This window comes from Phoca vitulina, unplaced genomic scaffold (assembly GCF_004348235.1).
Source record: "Phoca vitulina isolate PV1807 unplaced genomic scaffold, GSC_HSeal_1.0 scaffold2, whole genome shotgun sequence".
NCBI lineage: Eukaryota > Metazoa > Chordata > Mammalia > Carnivora > Phocidae > Phoca > Phoca vitulina.
Genome location: NW_022589705.1, coordinates 32,538,301 through 32,553,565, shown reverse-complemented (window position 1 = coordinate 32,553,565; position 15,265 = coordinate 32,538,301). Strand labels below are relative to the sequence as shown.

General features: G+C 31.3%; 1 protein-coding gene across 2 annotated transcripts in view; it reads right to left on the bottom strand.

Moving 5' to 3' along the window:
• Positions 1-1,510: 1,510 nt before the first annotated feature.
• TTLL7 (tubulin tyrosine ligase like 7) overlaps positions 1,511-15,265 on the bottom strand; it is a 150,346-nt gene continuing 136,591 nt past the window's right edge. For both annotated transcript variants that reach the window (XM_032425022.1, XM_032425017.1), the window contains one exon: positions 1,511-6,285. In XM_032425022.1, coding sequence (XP_032280913.1) covers positions 6,165-6,285 — 121 coding nt within the window. In that variant the 3' untranslated portion in view covers positions 1,511-6,164. The remainder of the gene's footprint in view (positions 6,286-15,265) is intronic.

Sequence of the window (15,265 nt, the reverse complement as noted above, 5' to 3'; positions counted from 1 at the left end):
ATTATGTTGCAAATATCTAATATAACTCATTTTTACCATTAAGGCAATTTATCTAGGATTATTATTCCTGGGTCAAACCAGCCCTCTTGAAACCCTGGTTCAAATATTCCTCTAGAAATGGCCAAATTCTCAACTGAAAAGTGCAAGTAAATTCCTGCACTATATTTGTCAGTATTCATAATTATACCACCAAAGCATATTTGATAAATGATTAAATAAATACCTTGGTTACTTTATTAATAAATGAATTGGTTTAGCGTGTTGTTTTCAAAAGTTTGGTCAACAGAAGACTAGTCCTGGGAGATGCATTTCAATTAAAGGTACCATAGTGAAATTCGTTTAGAAACTAATGTACGTTCTAGTCTCTTGCTGAAGACTCTCTCCAGATCTTAAGATACTAAAGACTAAGAGAGGTCCTGAAAGAAGAGAAACACATCCCAATTTTTACACCTAATGTTTTACAAATCTACCTGATCATGGGGCTAAGCATTGTTGTCACCATGTCCTATACATACATGAACAACCATTAAGAGATAACTCTTTCCAAATTAATTTAAAGATCTATTATCTTCCTCTCTGCAAAAAAGCTAAGTATTAGTTTTGATTTAAGGCACTACATGAAGTTTTCTACACTTGAAATTATTTCAGGATGATTTATTTTATAATGTAAAAAGATTTCCAGTCATTTAATTGAATGAAATATATACATATGTAAATATATCTATATCTATATATATCTTATGAATTATTTTATAAAATAGGTAAATACCAAACTACCCACATTGGCCTCATCCTTATCTGTCACTGAAAAAAAAAAACTCAAAAAGTTAACTTGTAAAGCATTCATAGAATATTTTAACCTTATAAAAATAATGACAAATTTTAAAAAAATATATTTTTAAAAGTCAATATTTATACCAAGTGGTTGTCAATTCCAAAAACTAAGTCATACATGGCATTAATGTTACTACCGCATAACAAGATTTTTAACCAAAGTACTTCCTTTCTTTAAAGGAAGAATATTCTCACTTCTTTCTATATAAACATCTTAAAGAACAATGGTATGAACAGCAATGAGACTAAGATATGCTTCTTATTGAGGCTCAGTATGATGTGTTAACGATGATAAAACTATAAATTCCTATGAAAAATAAAAGTCATAACTAAGATGCTGACATAATTCTATTCAGACTAGTAATACTGTTGTTATAATCAATGATACTAGAGAGATATAAAAGTGTCATTTCTAAATTTTAAAAGGGTCTGCCTTTCAGCTAACTAGGAGAAAAATTGACACCAATTTTGTTTACTCGTCCTGACTTTAATAGCAGTAAAAATTATCCCCATAATGCTATTGCTGTCTGTTCAGCAGAAGAAAATTACTGTGAAAACATATTTCATCACCTGAAAGCTTAATTAAAACCAGTTGCCTGTACTACTAAAAAGTGTGTGTGTGTATGTCTGTGTGTGTGTTTGTGTAAGACAGAAATAACCATTTGATGACATGTTGTTGCTTTCTTATGTTAAACATTTTTTATTATAGTAATTGAAATAACTTCACCATACAGATATCACATGCTGAAGCATGACAATGCAATATTAATTGCACATTGTGTTGACATTTCAAGCATATTTTCTGTAACAACATTTGCATTCATATACAGGTAGTAAATACATGGGGATAATTTGAGTCATGATTCATGGTAGCAAATGTATTGCTTTCAAGCTAATCTTGAAACCCAGAATCTTCAACAAATCTACTAATAGTCGATATTGTAGCATGTACAGTGGTAATTATACGAACCAACCAGCTCAGGACCAAGAACTGCCATGGTTAACCTTTGAAAGAAAATATCAGCATTATCTGATTACTTTTGCAAGTCTTCTTACCCACTTAAAAAATATTAGTCTATTGAGCAATGACTGTACCAATAGTTTTCAAGTTAGTGGTAGGGATAAAATAAAAGTTTTATGTAGCCCTTCTTAGATAATACAGCCCAGTTAATGCAAAATATGTTATCTGAATACTTTTTCTTCAATATACCATATACCCACTTATGACAAGGCAAAAAATCACCAAAAAGGGCCGCAATCTCAAAGACTGCAGTAAGTTTTAATATACCACTTTTGGGTTGCAAGACTGTTATTTGTAGGCATGTATCTTGGTTCAAATAGTCTAGACAATGTTTTTTTAGGCATAGAAACTTGGTTCTTAAAAGCCCCAGCAGACAAACTGAACTTGATCTAATAACACATTTTATCTAAGTTTTATTGTTTCTGAGGTAAAAATATACCACCATAAAATGCAAGGAAAACCAATATCTAAAAGGCAGGATTGATCCTTTCTGGACTTTGCCCATCAAAGGTCAAAACTTCAAAGGTTAAAGTGAAGAAGAAGAGGAGGAGGTGAAGGAAGGAAAAAAGGAAGAGAGAAAAAGCTGTGTAAGGAATAAAATTTTGATCATGCGTATATTTCCAAATTTTTTATTTATTTGTAAATAATATTAACCCAAAATATTTAGATAACTAATTCAGAACTTGAAAACATAAATTTCTCAATTTAAAGAGAAAAGCCAATTTTCAAAAATCATTAGATCACAGCAACACAACTAACTGAAGTTACACTTTTTATTGCTTAACCTTTAGAACCAGGTAAACTAAGACTCAAAATGTAAATTACCATTACAGAACAGAAAAGGAAGGAATTTTCTGTCACTCATCTAGAGGTATTTGATATTATTTTTTAAAGAGAACACATTTAAGAATGAATCAGTGCTTTGCAGAAACCTAGAAATAATAGAGTTTATGCAACTATCAATTTTTTGGTACATTTGAAAAGGTCAAATATGTGTATATTCAGATTTAAAAAGAACTTTTATGTGGAATGGCTTTGACATGCTAAAGATGAAAGCATTTGGATGAATTTATATTAAAATGTGAAATTTCAAGTTAGATAACAGAATTCTATAATCATATGCTTTCCAAATTAAAAAGAGAATTAGAATGAAGTCCTTAATGTCTAGAAGCCTCTACCATCTAGTTGCTTGTAAATATTACATGAAAAGAAAGTTGTGTTTTTTTTGTTTGTCTGAGTTTGGTTCATTTTAGTTTTAGGGAGGAGGAATTAGTAGGCAATTTTTGTGTATTTAGACCTAAGTTAGACATATGAAAAAATCTGCATAAATCTTTGTGTCTGGCAGAGGTTATTTCCATATTTGATCCTGTTATAACTTCGTTTTTATACATGCAAGGTAAGTGAAATGCTAGTAAAATAAAATTTGTTGCTAGTAAAAATAAACATAATATGAATCACAATAGTTCCTTCAACAGATTACATAAAGCAAATGGTAACTAATTACAATGCTGGATAATTAAAGTGAAAACAAATCTGCCATCTCATACCATGTTCATAGATGAGATTTAAAATAAAGGTTGCTTTTTATATAATTCTGGAAATGATTGCAATCATATACAGTTCTGGAAAGCATTCTAATCTTAGATTTACAGAATGAGTAGGGATATGTTTTTTTATAACAGAATGAAAATACATTTTCATCTTAAGTAAACCAAATTCCCTATTAAAAACTCCTGGTAATATTGAATAACTTCTGAAGTTTTTCAAATAAAGTTACTTTCTCTCCTAGAAGAGAGAATCAGACCCGTACTATCACTTATATTGATATGTTTCCACTTTATGAATAAAAAATTTATAATAAAAACTAAGGAATATTTTATACCTCTAAAACATTTCTATGGCCTCTAGAGACTTTCATGGTTTACTACTGAACCTTCTCTTCGTAGTTTCTCATTATGGAATAAGCACTGATAGCAACCATAGTCCACAGCATACCGGGTAGTATATATAAATAATGAGCACATGGCTTTTATTCACAATTTTATCACATCAAACTAGATCAGTATAAATATGCAAATGTCAGCAAGAAAATTCTAGTGCTCAAAAAAAGCCAGATCTAAGTAGCTAGATAAATGAAATTTGTTCATTAATTAGTTAGGTAGTTTCACACATTTTAACTTATTTTTCAAAGGTTCTTAAATTGTGTGTGTGTGTGTGTGTGTGTGTGTGTGTGTGTGTATGTGTTTTCTAGGGGGAGAGGGTTCATCCCCATGTTGAACATTCTTCTTATTTGTTTTAAATAAAAATTTCACTCTTTTATCACTAAAGACAGAAGTCCCAAAGCACCCACTCTAGCATATTAACCATTTTGATTTAAATTAATGCAAGTGAGTGACCAACAAACTGGATAGATATCATATACCAGACACTTGAAATTATGTCTCATTCATGGACAACTCATGAATTTAAAAGAAAAATTATTAAAAATACTTCATGAAAAGACCTACTTGTTTATACTCTTACAATGATTTTACAGTATCCCAATTTTTGCATCATTTATTCTAAGAAATCTGTAATATATTTAAGAATTCACAAAATGGAGTCACAAACATTCAGAGTTACACTGTAATTTCTTTTATCCTGACCTTATCCTCTTTTTCCCCAAAGACAATAACAAATTCTTCTTTGGGATGCATTTAGCAAGGAAAAGTATCTATTGGAATATAGATGTTAGGTAGTCATAAAGAATCAAGTAGTGATAATTTAAGGAAAATCCTATCTTAGCCTATCACAGCCTCAGAATATGGCTTTAAAAGCAAACTATATCTAACTTAGTCAACTTTAGGTTGCCAATTAATCCTTTTTGCAAATTAAACTAGGACAGTTTGCTTCTCTCAGTTCTCCTGCTTTGGGGCCATTTCTTGATTTACTGGAAGTAGTTTCTAGGATAGTAAAAGGTAAAACATGCCTAAATTTTGCCAGTAATTAGCATCTGTGAAAAAATAAGACTGTTGGGAGAAGTTTAAAGAAACTTCTAAAAGATGAATATTGTAATTTCTAAGGATTTCCATGTCAGTGATAGTGCTGTTTATATTTTTATGGAAAACTGAAAGCTCACTCATTGTTTTTGAAACTATAAGCAAGAAAAGGAAGTAAATTGCTATGAAATGTATGCATAATAACTTCAGACACAAAGAAAACTTCATCCTCTATTTTGATTTTAGAAAATTCTCAAGGGTACTTCCATGACTAATAATATCTAGTAATCAGAATCTTCTATTTGCAATAATTAGATTATTTTCTATGCTGCAATGTGAAACTATATTAGATTTTACAATGTAAGTTGGTCTCAACATTAAGAGACTTCTAAAATAAGTGTGACACATTATCCTATAACACCAAAATGAGTTTGAAATGTCAACTCTTCTACTTCTGAAGAACAGAAGAAATTGTATTTGACCATACGTACCCACTGGAGATATACTTTCCAAATAAAAGTAAATGGTATGAGATACAAAAATCAGATGGAAAGATTTTGTTATTAACATCATTTTCTGTTCCTTTATGTGACTCCCAATGAAAAGTAGAAAATAAAATCTAGTTTACGTTTTTTTACTTGTAACCCACTGGATTGTCTTCCATTTTGGATCACTATATGATCTTACTAAAGCCTTACTGAAAATGTGCATTATCACAAGTAGCTAAATTTCCACATAGAGGAATAAAAATACTGGGAAAATCAGGTTGAGATTTTTATAGTACTCTGAAGTGTGCTACAGTAATGATAAACCCGTTTTATATTTAATCCTATCATCAAGCAACACCAGGCTTCTAGCTTTGTTTTTCATTTTAAATGGCTACTATATATAAGAGAATTAATAAGGTATTATACTATTAATGCTTTTTCAAGTCAAAAGAAGTATTATCTAGAAAATAATTTAACACTGAAATGGGATATTCAAGATCAATTTTGTTTTATATACTCTGCAGCAAAAATAACATTTCTAGTAGGAAGGAATTAATTATAAACCTAGCAAATTCTAGACATTCACATATTTCTGTAAACAATTTAATGGTTTATTACATTTCCAGAAAGGTTAAGTCTTATATCCAGTTTTCTGCTAACTCTTCTTTCATATATTATAATAAATATATATGTGTTATTTGAGTGCACGTGTATATATTTTCACACATATATGTCATATATACATAAAACAGCACTTAATGGTCACTTTCTTTGCATGTTTAAATTGGAGGGAAAAAAATGAATTGCTATTATGCATAATCCATGGCAATCTTCCTTTCTGTTTCACAAATGGCCATATCGGGATGTAAACAAAACATTGGAGCGAGTCATTCCAGGTGAACTGTATTTCAAGGTGTAGTTTGGTGTTCTCATGAAGAATTGTGTACTTCCTGGTAATAAATACCTACAAATGACAGTTAAAAAATTATACTTTACAAACAAGTTAATATTAACATCTCTCACTAAAGTGTTCTGTGGTTAATAATTTATGTATGCTACATGAGAAACAATACTATAACAACAATGCATTCTACATTAAAAAAAAAAATGTTCTCTCCCAGACTGAAGTGGGAAGGTGGAAGACGGTCATAAAAGCCTCACCTAAAGAGCAGAATATAGATGCAACATATGATCTTAGTATCCCAAGACATCCCATAAAGAGCCATTATACTCACATGCTAGGAAACTATTTCCATGGCTCATGTTAATTTGAAATTCATCATTAATCTCTATAAATAATATGTGAAACCAGTGAAATATTTCTTAAAAACATGTGATATGAGAATTTGGCTAGCCACATTACCAATAATTGTTTGTTTCAAGGATGTTGGAACCATTAATTATAATTTAATAATATTTCATCAATGTATTATGACTATAGGTAATCTAAGAGAAAAAGTTAAAGACTAAAATTCATAATTATAAAATTTATATTCCTAGACCACATGGTTCTTATGATAACAACACCAAAAACAATCATGATTACAGGTTACATGCAATCCTTACAGCCAAATGTATTTCAGAATACATGAATTTCCCAGATTTTAGAATGATAGAGTGTATATACTATATATAATATAATATCTCCACTGGGGCCTTGGCGCAGCATCCTGAAATCAAACCATTAATCTTTCTGTTTGAGTGAAACATATGAATACTCACAATAAACAGGACGAAAACAACAAATAACTTCATGTCAATTCAGGTCAGGTCAGATTTGCCAATAAAAAGTTACTCTTCCTTTCTTTTTAGTTTTCAGAGATTTGAGAATAAGTAATTATAAATAAGAATGTGCACCTGTATAATTTGTTTCTCTCTGGAAAAACTTTGATTAGCGTTAGGCCACTCCAATCTATATATCTAGAGAAAAATGGAAATCCACAAGGAAATCCACATGAGCAAAAGCAAATAAACATTATTATTAAGAGTATAAATCTTGGTAATGACAAGGACATGCTATAAAATCAGGACAAAGACATCTATGAGGAATTTCCAAAACCAGAGGTAGCAATAGAAGGAGATTTGAAATTTTTGAAAAAATAAACAATGGTAGAGCATCAACTCATTTATTTTTTTCACTTTACATTAGAATCTTCCAGCAAGTGTCATATTTCCATAGATACGCAATGAAACTGAGGGCCACGAGTACCATCAGCTACCTATTCTACATTAAATAATGTTGATACTACTATACTTCCATGCCAATGGAAAGTTACATTTATAGTTGTGTTATATGAATTTTGTAGAAGAATATGAATTCATTATGATCAAGCTACATACGACATTCAGATTAAAATGGAAGACTTCTCCATAACATCCATAAACATCATTTTATCATGAATTATCTAATAATATCTTCTAAATCTATTACCTAGTATCACAAACTATAAATAATTGCTCAAATCATTAAGTTAATAGAGCAGTAAAATAATACACAACAAACCAAATCGAATCAAAATTGCACAATGGGTGATGAATAATGAAACAATTGATTTCTCACATCACAGATTATATGAATTATTTTCTTAATATCACTTGGGTAATTTATATGGATTAATTATTATGTCAAGATCTAGTGGAGTCATGATGATTAATCTGCTATCTTCTGTCATGAAAAGGCTCCCTTCCTACCTAAGGCAAAGGTACAAAAGAAAATAAGGTGTTTGATCAAAATCCACTACTTTTTATTAGTTGAGAGTTATTCTACCTTCTATTGAAAATGCATTCTGATTATACTGATAATTATCAGAGTAAAGAATAACTTCTACCAACTTCCTTTTGAAGAATTTCCAGGCAACAGTTACTGCTGACATTACAATAACATTCACCTATCCTTTTGAGTTAAAGATCTCCAGTCCACAGAGGAAAAATAAAAGCACAAAATCCAGGGTTACAGCTAACCTGTATTATTTTATTTAACACTACATCATACTTAGTGTTTTCTATGTGCTCAGCACTATTCTAATTGCTTCACAAATATTAACTCATTTACTTCTCATAACAATTCTATACAGTAGGTATTATTGTGTGTTTCATTTTATCGGTGAACACACTGAAGCAACAGGGGTCAAATGTCTTGCCCACAGTTACATAGCTAGTAAACGGCAGAGCTCGGACTCAAGCCCACGTGTGCCAACGCAGCATCAGTGCTCCTAGCAGCTATACCTATATTGTCATTTCTCTGTATGAATCTCAGTTTTAAAACTAATGGATACAATGATTATACTCATTTTCTCAAAACTACAAAGTATACAGTAACCTAGAAAGTAGAAAAAGATTATACATCCACAAACCTAAACTTTTTAAAAGAAGCAGGAAAAGCTAAAATGAAACTTCTGTAAGAAAAAAAGTTCAGTATGAACTAAAAAAAGCATATGAAATTACATTGGAAGAAACACTTTGTTTCCCTAAAGCAAGTGCTGTGGGGTATTTTAAAGCATTACAGGGAAACACAATGGATTATTTGCCTTAATATCTCCATTAATATCTCTTGGGAGATCCCTTACTAGCTGAACATCAAAGATTATTTTTGAAATGTTCTTTGCAATGAAATTAAATAATACAATTTGATTGTTTTTAGCAAGAAGAATATCTCTGGGAAGTACGTTTATAGACTATATATATACACATACATATATACATATACATATATATATGTGTATGTATATATATATATATATATAAAGAGTTTGCATTAAAGCACCAAAAAAATGTGAAAAGTTTACAGCTTTACCTTTATTCTAGCTTACTCTTGATGTACAAAAACAGCTAACCTGTAACTAATAGCTAACTGAGAAGTACCTCCGACTCCCCTATTTGCTTCACACTTGTACCCTCACTCCTCATCACAGAGGCTAGGTGTACACAACCTCACATATCCATCACATAGACATAAAACATGCATTTGTCCAATTCCTACTTGATGTAGAATTGGTCTGTCATGTACCAACTTATTGCTGACCATGGAGGATCTCTAGAACATGAACATTTCAAGACCAGTAGGGAATTAGCCTTGAAAACGTAAGCTACACCCACCTTCTGAGATTTTCCTGGAGTAAGATGAGGACCCCTGATACCCCCAAAATAAACTCAAGCTTCCTGGTTTGGGGAACAAAGGTAAATAAAGTTCATCATAATATTTATCCTGTGTTTTAAATTTTTTTCTACTGTGGTATAATATATATAGCATGAAACTTACCAGTTGTATCATTCAGTGCATTAAGTACATTCACAATGCTTTGTAAACATCACCACAATCTAGTTCAGAACTTTTTCATCCCAAACAGAAACTCCTTGCCCATTGAACACTAAATCCCCATCTCCTCCTCCCCATTCCCTGGTAAGCTCTGTTCTACTTTCTGTCTCTATGAATTTGTCTACTCTGGGTACCTCATATATAGTGGAATTTTATACCATATTTGTCCTTTTGTGTCTGGCTCATTTAATTAGCCTGCTTTCAAGGTTCATCCATGTTGTAGCATGTGTCAGAATTTTATTCTTTTATACAGACTGAATACTGTTGCATTGTATGTCTGTATCACATTGCATTTATCCATTCATCTGTTGGTGGACACCTGAGTTGTTTCCACCTTTTGGCTATTGTGAATAATGTTGCTATAAACATTGTCGTACAAGCATCAGTTTGAGTCCTTGTTTTCAATTCTTTTGGGTATATACCCAGGAGTGAAATTGCTGGGTCATACAGCAATTCTATATTTAACTTTTTGAGGAAGTAGCAAACTTTTCCATAGCAGCCACATCATTTCACATTCTGAGATAGTGAGTGCAATGCATGAGGATTCCAACTTCTCAGTATTCTCACCGACACTTAACTATTTTGCATCTGGGGGATAATAGCCATCCTAGTGAGTGTGGATCATTCCATTGTCTTAACTTTGATTTGGGCTAGGGGTTGCGGGAAGCTCTAGTTTCAAGACCCACCTCTGCCATAGCTAGCAATGTGGATTTGGAGAAGTCATTTAACCTCTTTGGGCCTCAGTTTTCAGTTTTCTCATCTGTGAAAAGAGTCCAGTAGTTTCTTCCATGCCTAGCTCACAGAGTATAAAGCCAATGAAATAGTGCACAAGGGTGAAATATTATTTACATGTTATGAACATCAGCCTCACAAGGCAAGACCATCCTTGTTCTGAGATAGATGTTTCAAGCTATCAGAGCCTGGGGCCATAATGGTACCATGTATTTAACTCAATTGTAAAGTATAGTACACATTTGAAAGAGCATAAAACATAAATGTCCAGCTTAATGAATATGATAAAGTGATTACTTGTATAACTGCTACCCAGGTTAAATAACTGAATATTCCTAGCACCCCAGATCCCTGTATATTTCAGCACCCTCCCTTCTTCCCAATATCTTCCCCATTTTTTTATAGAGTGTTCATTTTTTTTCTTAGAAGTTTGTAGGAGTTCTTTTTTGACCTAAGAATCTTATATAGGTTATAAATGGGTTGCAAATGCCTTCTTCCATTCACTGATTTGCTTTTTCACCCTCTTAACAGGATCTTCTATGGAACAGATATTCTTAACTTTAATATAGTAAAATTCATCTTTTCATTTATGATCTGCACTTTTTGACCCTATTTTTTATAATCTTTGCATCCCTCAAAGTCATGAAAATATTCTCCTGCATTATCTTCTGTAATATTTAGTTTTGCCTTTCACATCTGTGTAGTCAAATCATTGGAGATGATTTTTGCATATGGTGTGGGTAAAATCAAGTTTCTTTATTTTTAATTATTATTTAGAAACCCAATTGTCTCAGCACCATTTTTTAAAACAAATTTCTTTTTCCCATTTGTCATAAATCAAATGTACCTCCTTTTCTCATAAATCAAGTCTCTATATATGCCTAGGTCTACTTAGGACTTTTCTGAATGGTTTCATTGGTCTGTCTGTCCTTTTGACAATATTACACTGTCTTAAATTACTTTAACTTATTCTAAGTCCTAGTACACTACAGTTAATAAACCCTACCATTTTATTTTTCTATTTCAAACGTGTCTTATCTATTCTTGGCCCTTTGTTTTTCTGTATAAATGTTAGAACAAGCTTTGGTCAAAGACTGTGCCTCCCCCAAAAAATTTGTTGAGATTTATACTATGATTACATTGCATTTAGAGATGTTCAGAACTATTTAAGAGCTGACACTTGATGATACTGATCCAATGATGTTACATTTTGCTACATAAAAGTCTTGCACATTTTTGTTACATTTATTACTAAGTATTAACTATTCTTTGATGCAATTGAAAATGATATCATACCTAAAATTTCATATTCTTGCTGTTTGCTGTTGATATAGGAAAAATATAATTGATTTTCTTATCTTGACTTTGATTTCATTAAACTTGTTAAATTTACTTAATAATTTATCTGTAGATTTATTTAGATTTCTACGAACACCATCACATCCATCAGTAAAGAGTTTCAGTTTAGTGCCTTTTTTTTCTTTTGCTTGCCTTATTGAACCAACTAGGACCACTACTACAATGTTAAATAGAAGTAGTAATAACAGGCAATCTTGTCTTGTTCCTCATCTCAGAAGGAAAGCCTTCAACATTTCATGATTAGGTATGTTTGTTACAGGTTTTGTGTAGTTATTCTTTATTAGATTAAGGAATTTCCCTTTTGTTTCTAGCTTGCTAAACATTTTTTAAAAACATGAACATATATATTCAGTGTATATTTATCTGTATCTTTTGAAATGATCTTTTATTCTATTAAAATCACATTGATCACTTTTAATGTTATTTCACCCTTAAATTGATGCAGTAAACAGAAGTTGGTCACAATACATTATCCAATTTAAAGTTCCTGGGTTTATTTTGCTGGTATTTTATTTAAGACTTTTGTATCTATGTTCAGGAGTAACAATGAACTTTCACTATCCTTTGACATATCTTGGTTATTAGGTTTTAGTATCAAAGGTATGGGAGCTTCATTAAACAAGGTGGAGAATGTCCCCGCCTTTTCTGTTGTCTGGATGGGTTTAATAGAATTGAATAGTGAAGACCTGTGAATCTGGAATTATCTTTGTGAGAAGGTTTTTAATTAGTGATTCAATTTCTTCAATAGTTAAGACTATTTAGTATTTTCTATATAGGACTTTCTAACAAGAAATTTTGTCATTTTTGGTAATACGTGTTTTTCCAGGAATTTGTTAACTTAATCTAAATTACCAAATTTATCAGCATGAAATTGTTCATATTTTCTTATAAAATTTTCAATGTTTGTAGGATCTGTAGTGATGTCTCTATCTTTGTTCTTTTTTTAAAATTTTATTTTATCGTGTTATGTTAGTCACCATACAATACATCATTAGTTTTTGATGTGGTGATCCACGCTTCATTGTTTTCGTATAATACCCAGTGCTCCATGCAGTACGTGCCCTACTTAATACCCATCACCAGGCTAACCCTATCTTTGTTCTTGATGTCAACTATTTCCTTTCATATTCTTGATCAGTCTCACCAGTTGTTTATCAGTTTTCTTAGTCTTTTCAGAAACACATTTTTGGCCATGTTGATCTTCTTTATTCTGTTTGCTTCATTATATTATTAATTTCTACTGTCATTTTTATTTCCTTTCTCTATATTCTTTGGGTTTATTTTAATGTCATTTTGTCACTTTTCAAAATGGTTGCTGATGTCATTTAATTTTTGCTTTTCCTCTTGCCTAATATGTTCATGTAAGTCTACAAATATGTCTACAATAATGATTTGTCTACATACTACAATTTTTTGTCTGTAATATTTGTGTTATCATCCAGTTCAAAATATTTTCTTATGTCCATTATGATTTCTTAGATTCATGAGGTAATTAAAAGTATATTTTTTTATCCTTCCAAAGTATGGATATTCCAATTATAATTTTTGCTTTTGTTTTCTAGCTTAGTGGCATGGGGTCAGAAAAAAAACCTCTGTATGATTTAAGTCTTCTGAAATTGGTTGAAATATGTTTTATTATTATACTATATGATAGACTTTTGTAAAAGTTCCTGGTGTGCTTGGTATTTTATATTCCAAGATTATTGGATTCACTTCTATATATGATAGTTAGGTCTGTTAGTTATATTGTTAAAATGTTCTGTATCTTTAATTTAACAAAATACATATATATATATGTATTTTGATATATATATGTATAATACACATATATATGTATTATGATATACATATGTATAATACATATATATGTGTATATATATGTATATATATATGTATCACAATACATACATATATATCAAAATCTCCATCTATGGTTGTAGATTTGCCTATTTTTCCTTGTAATTCTGTTAACTTTAGCCTTGCAAAACACTGGGAACACTGTTACTCCTAGGAATCTAGGATATTCACCAACATCCCCATCTTTGGCAGGCCTTGAACTCCTACTTTTTCCCTTAGGCCCATGAGTCTATCAGAAGTATTATTCAGTATAACAAGCTCTCACTAAGTACCTGATTAACACTCTGATGTCTTCAAACAAGGTTTTGATATTTTGTCTAGCTTTTCTAGTTGTCATTAAAGGGAGGATTTGTCCAAAAACCCAGTGCTCTATTACCAAAGGCAGAAGTTTGAACTCAGTGGTTTTTAAAAATGTTTTTAACCATGAAACCCCTTGTGAAATGAGCTTATATGGAAGTTCAGTACATGAAATATAGAAACACAGAGATGTTGATGATACAAAGTATTTGGAGATCCCAAAGCTTCCCAAGTAAGTATAGTTAAAGTATTGAGCTGGTCCCAAGAACTCTAGTTTCATATATATATCATATATATATCTGGGTTTATTTATCAGTTTTACTTGCTTAGTTATGAGTCTACCTCTGAGAAATGGCTTTCCACTTGGTATGCCTATTAAGTTATTATTTTTCTAAGACTTCAAGATTCAAGGCTACTCTGTTCCATGGAATGGGTGGCATGTACACCTTAAAGCCTCTTCAGAAAGATCGTGCAGATCTTTGGTCAAGATAAATATGGTCCATAAACCTGACTGATGTTATCTCTATTTTCTTCTCTTTTAATTTTATAGATAAATTACCTAAATATATATCTCCTCATAAAATATTTAGGTATACCTCATATATTATTTATATTAGGCATATATATTAATTTATAAATATTAATTTATACTTTATTAGGTATACTTCATAAATGAAATTTATCTATCTATTAATAAATAACAAATTAAGCGACTTCTACATGTAAAGTAAAAAGCTATAGGTTCCTAATTGATAAGGGAAAGAAAATATGGCCAGTTTTCATGTTTTTAAATTAATGTGACATTGACTTGGGTTTTAATAGCTAGATATTTATTTCTCTCTCCTCCTTGTGTTTCCAAGTAGAAGAATTTCCACCAAATTTCTGGCCTTTTACCAGAAGTGAGTTATCTGATTTTCAGGTTTAAAAGAAGGAACCAAGTATGCTTGGCTCAGTCCCTTTCTCTTGTTGGATCAGCCTATCTGCAGAAAGGATGCATTCTTACTAGCTCACTAGCCAACACTAACAGAACTAGACTTTATGGGGTAGTGTTAGTGGAAGGTTTGGTTTGATCTAGCTCTGCCCATGATTGGATCAGTACATTTAATTCTAGAATTCAATTTTAGAGAACTCACTTGGCTCAAATCTACACCATTGTCCCTTAATGTGGCTTTACTCAGTAATGAAGCTACATCCTGATGATCATCTGTCTGATTCCTACATCTCTCTCTCAAATGGTTATGAACTTGGGCAGGAATAAAGGGTGTGTTTTACTAACCCCTCTTCCCGCAGAATGCTTATAATCATCATACTGGGGTTATACTGAGCATTTATCAGAAGTCCAGAACTCAAGATTCCAGAGTAGGAATATCTCTTCTGACCACCA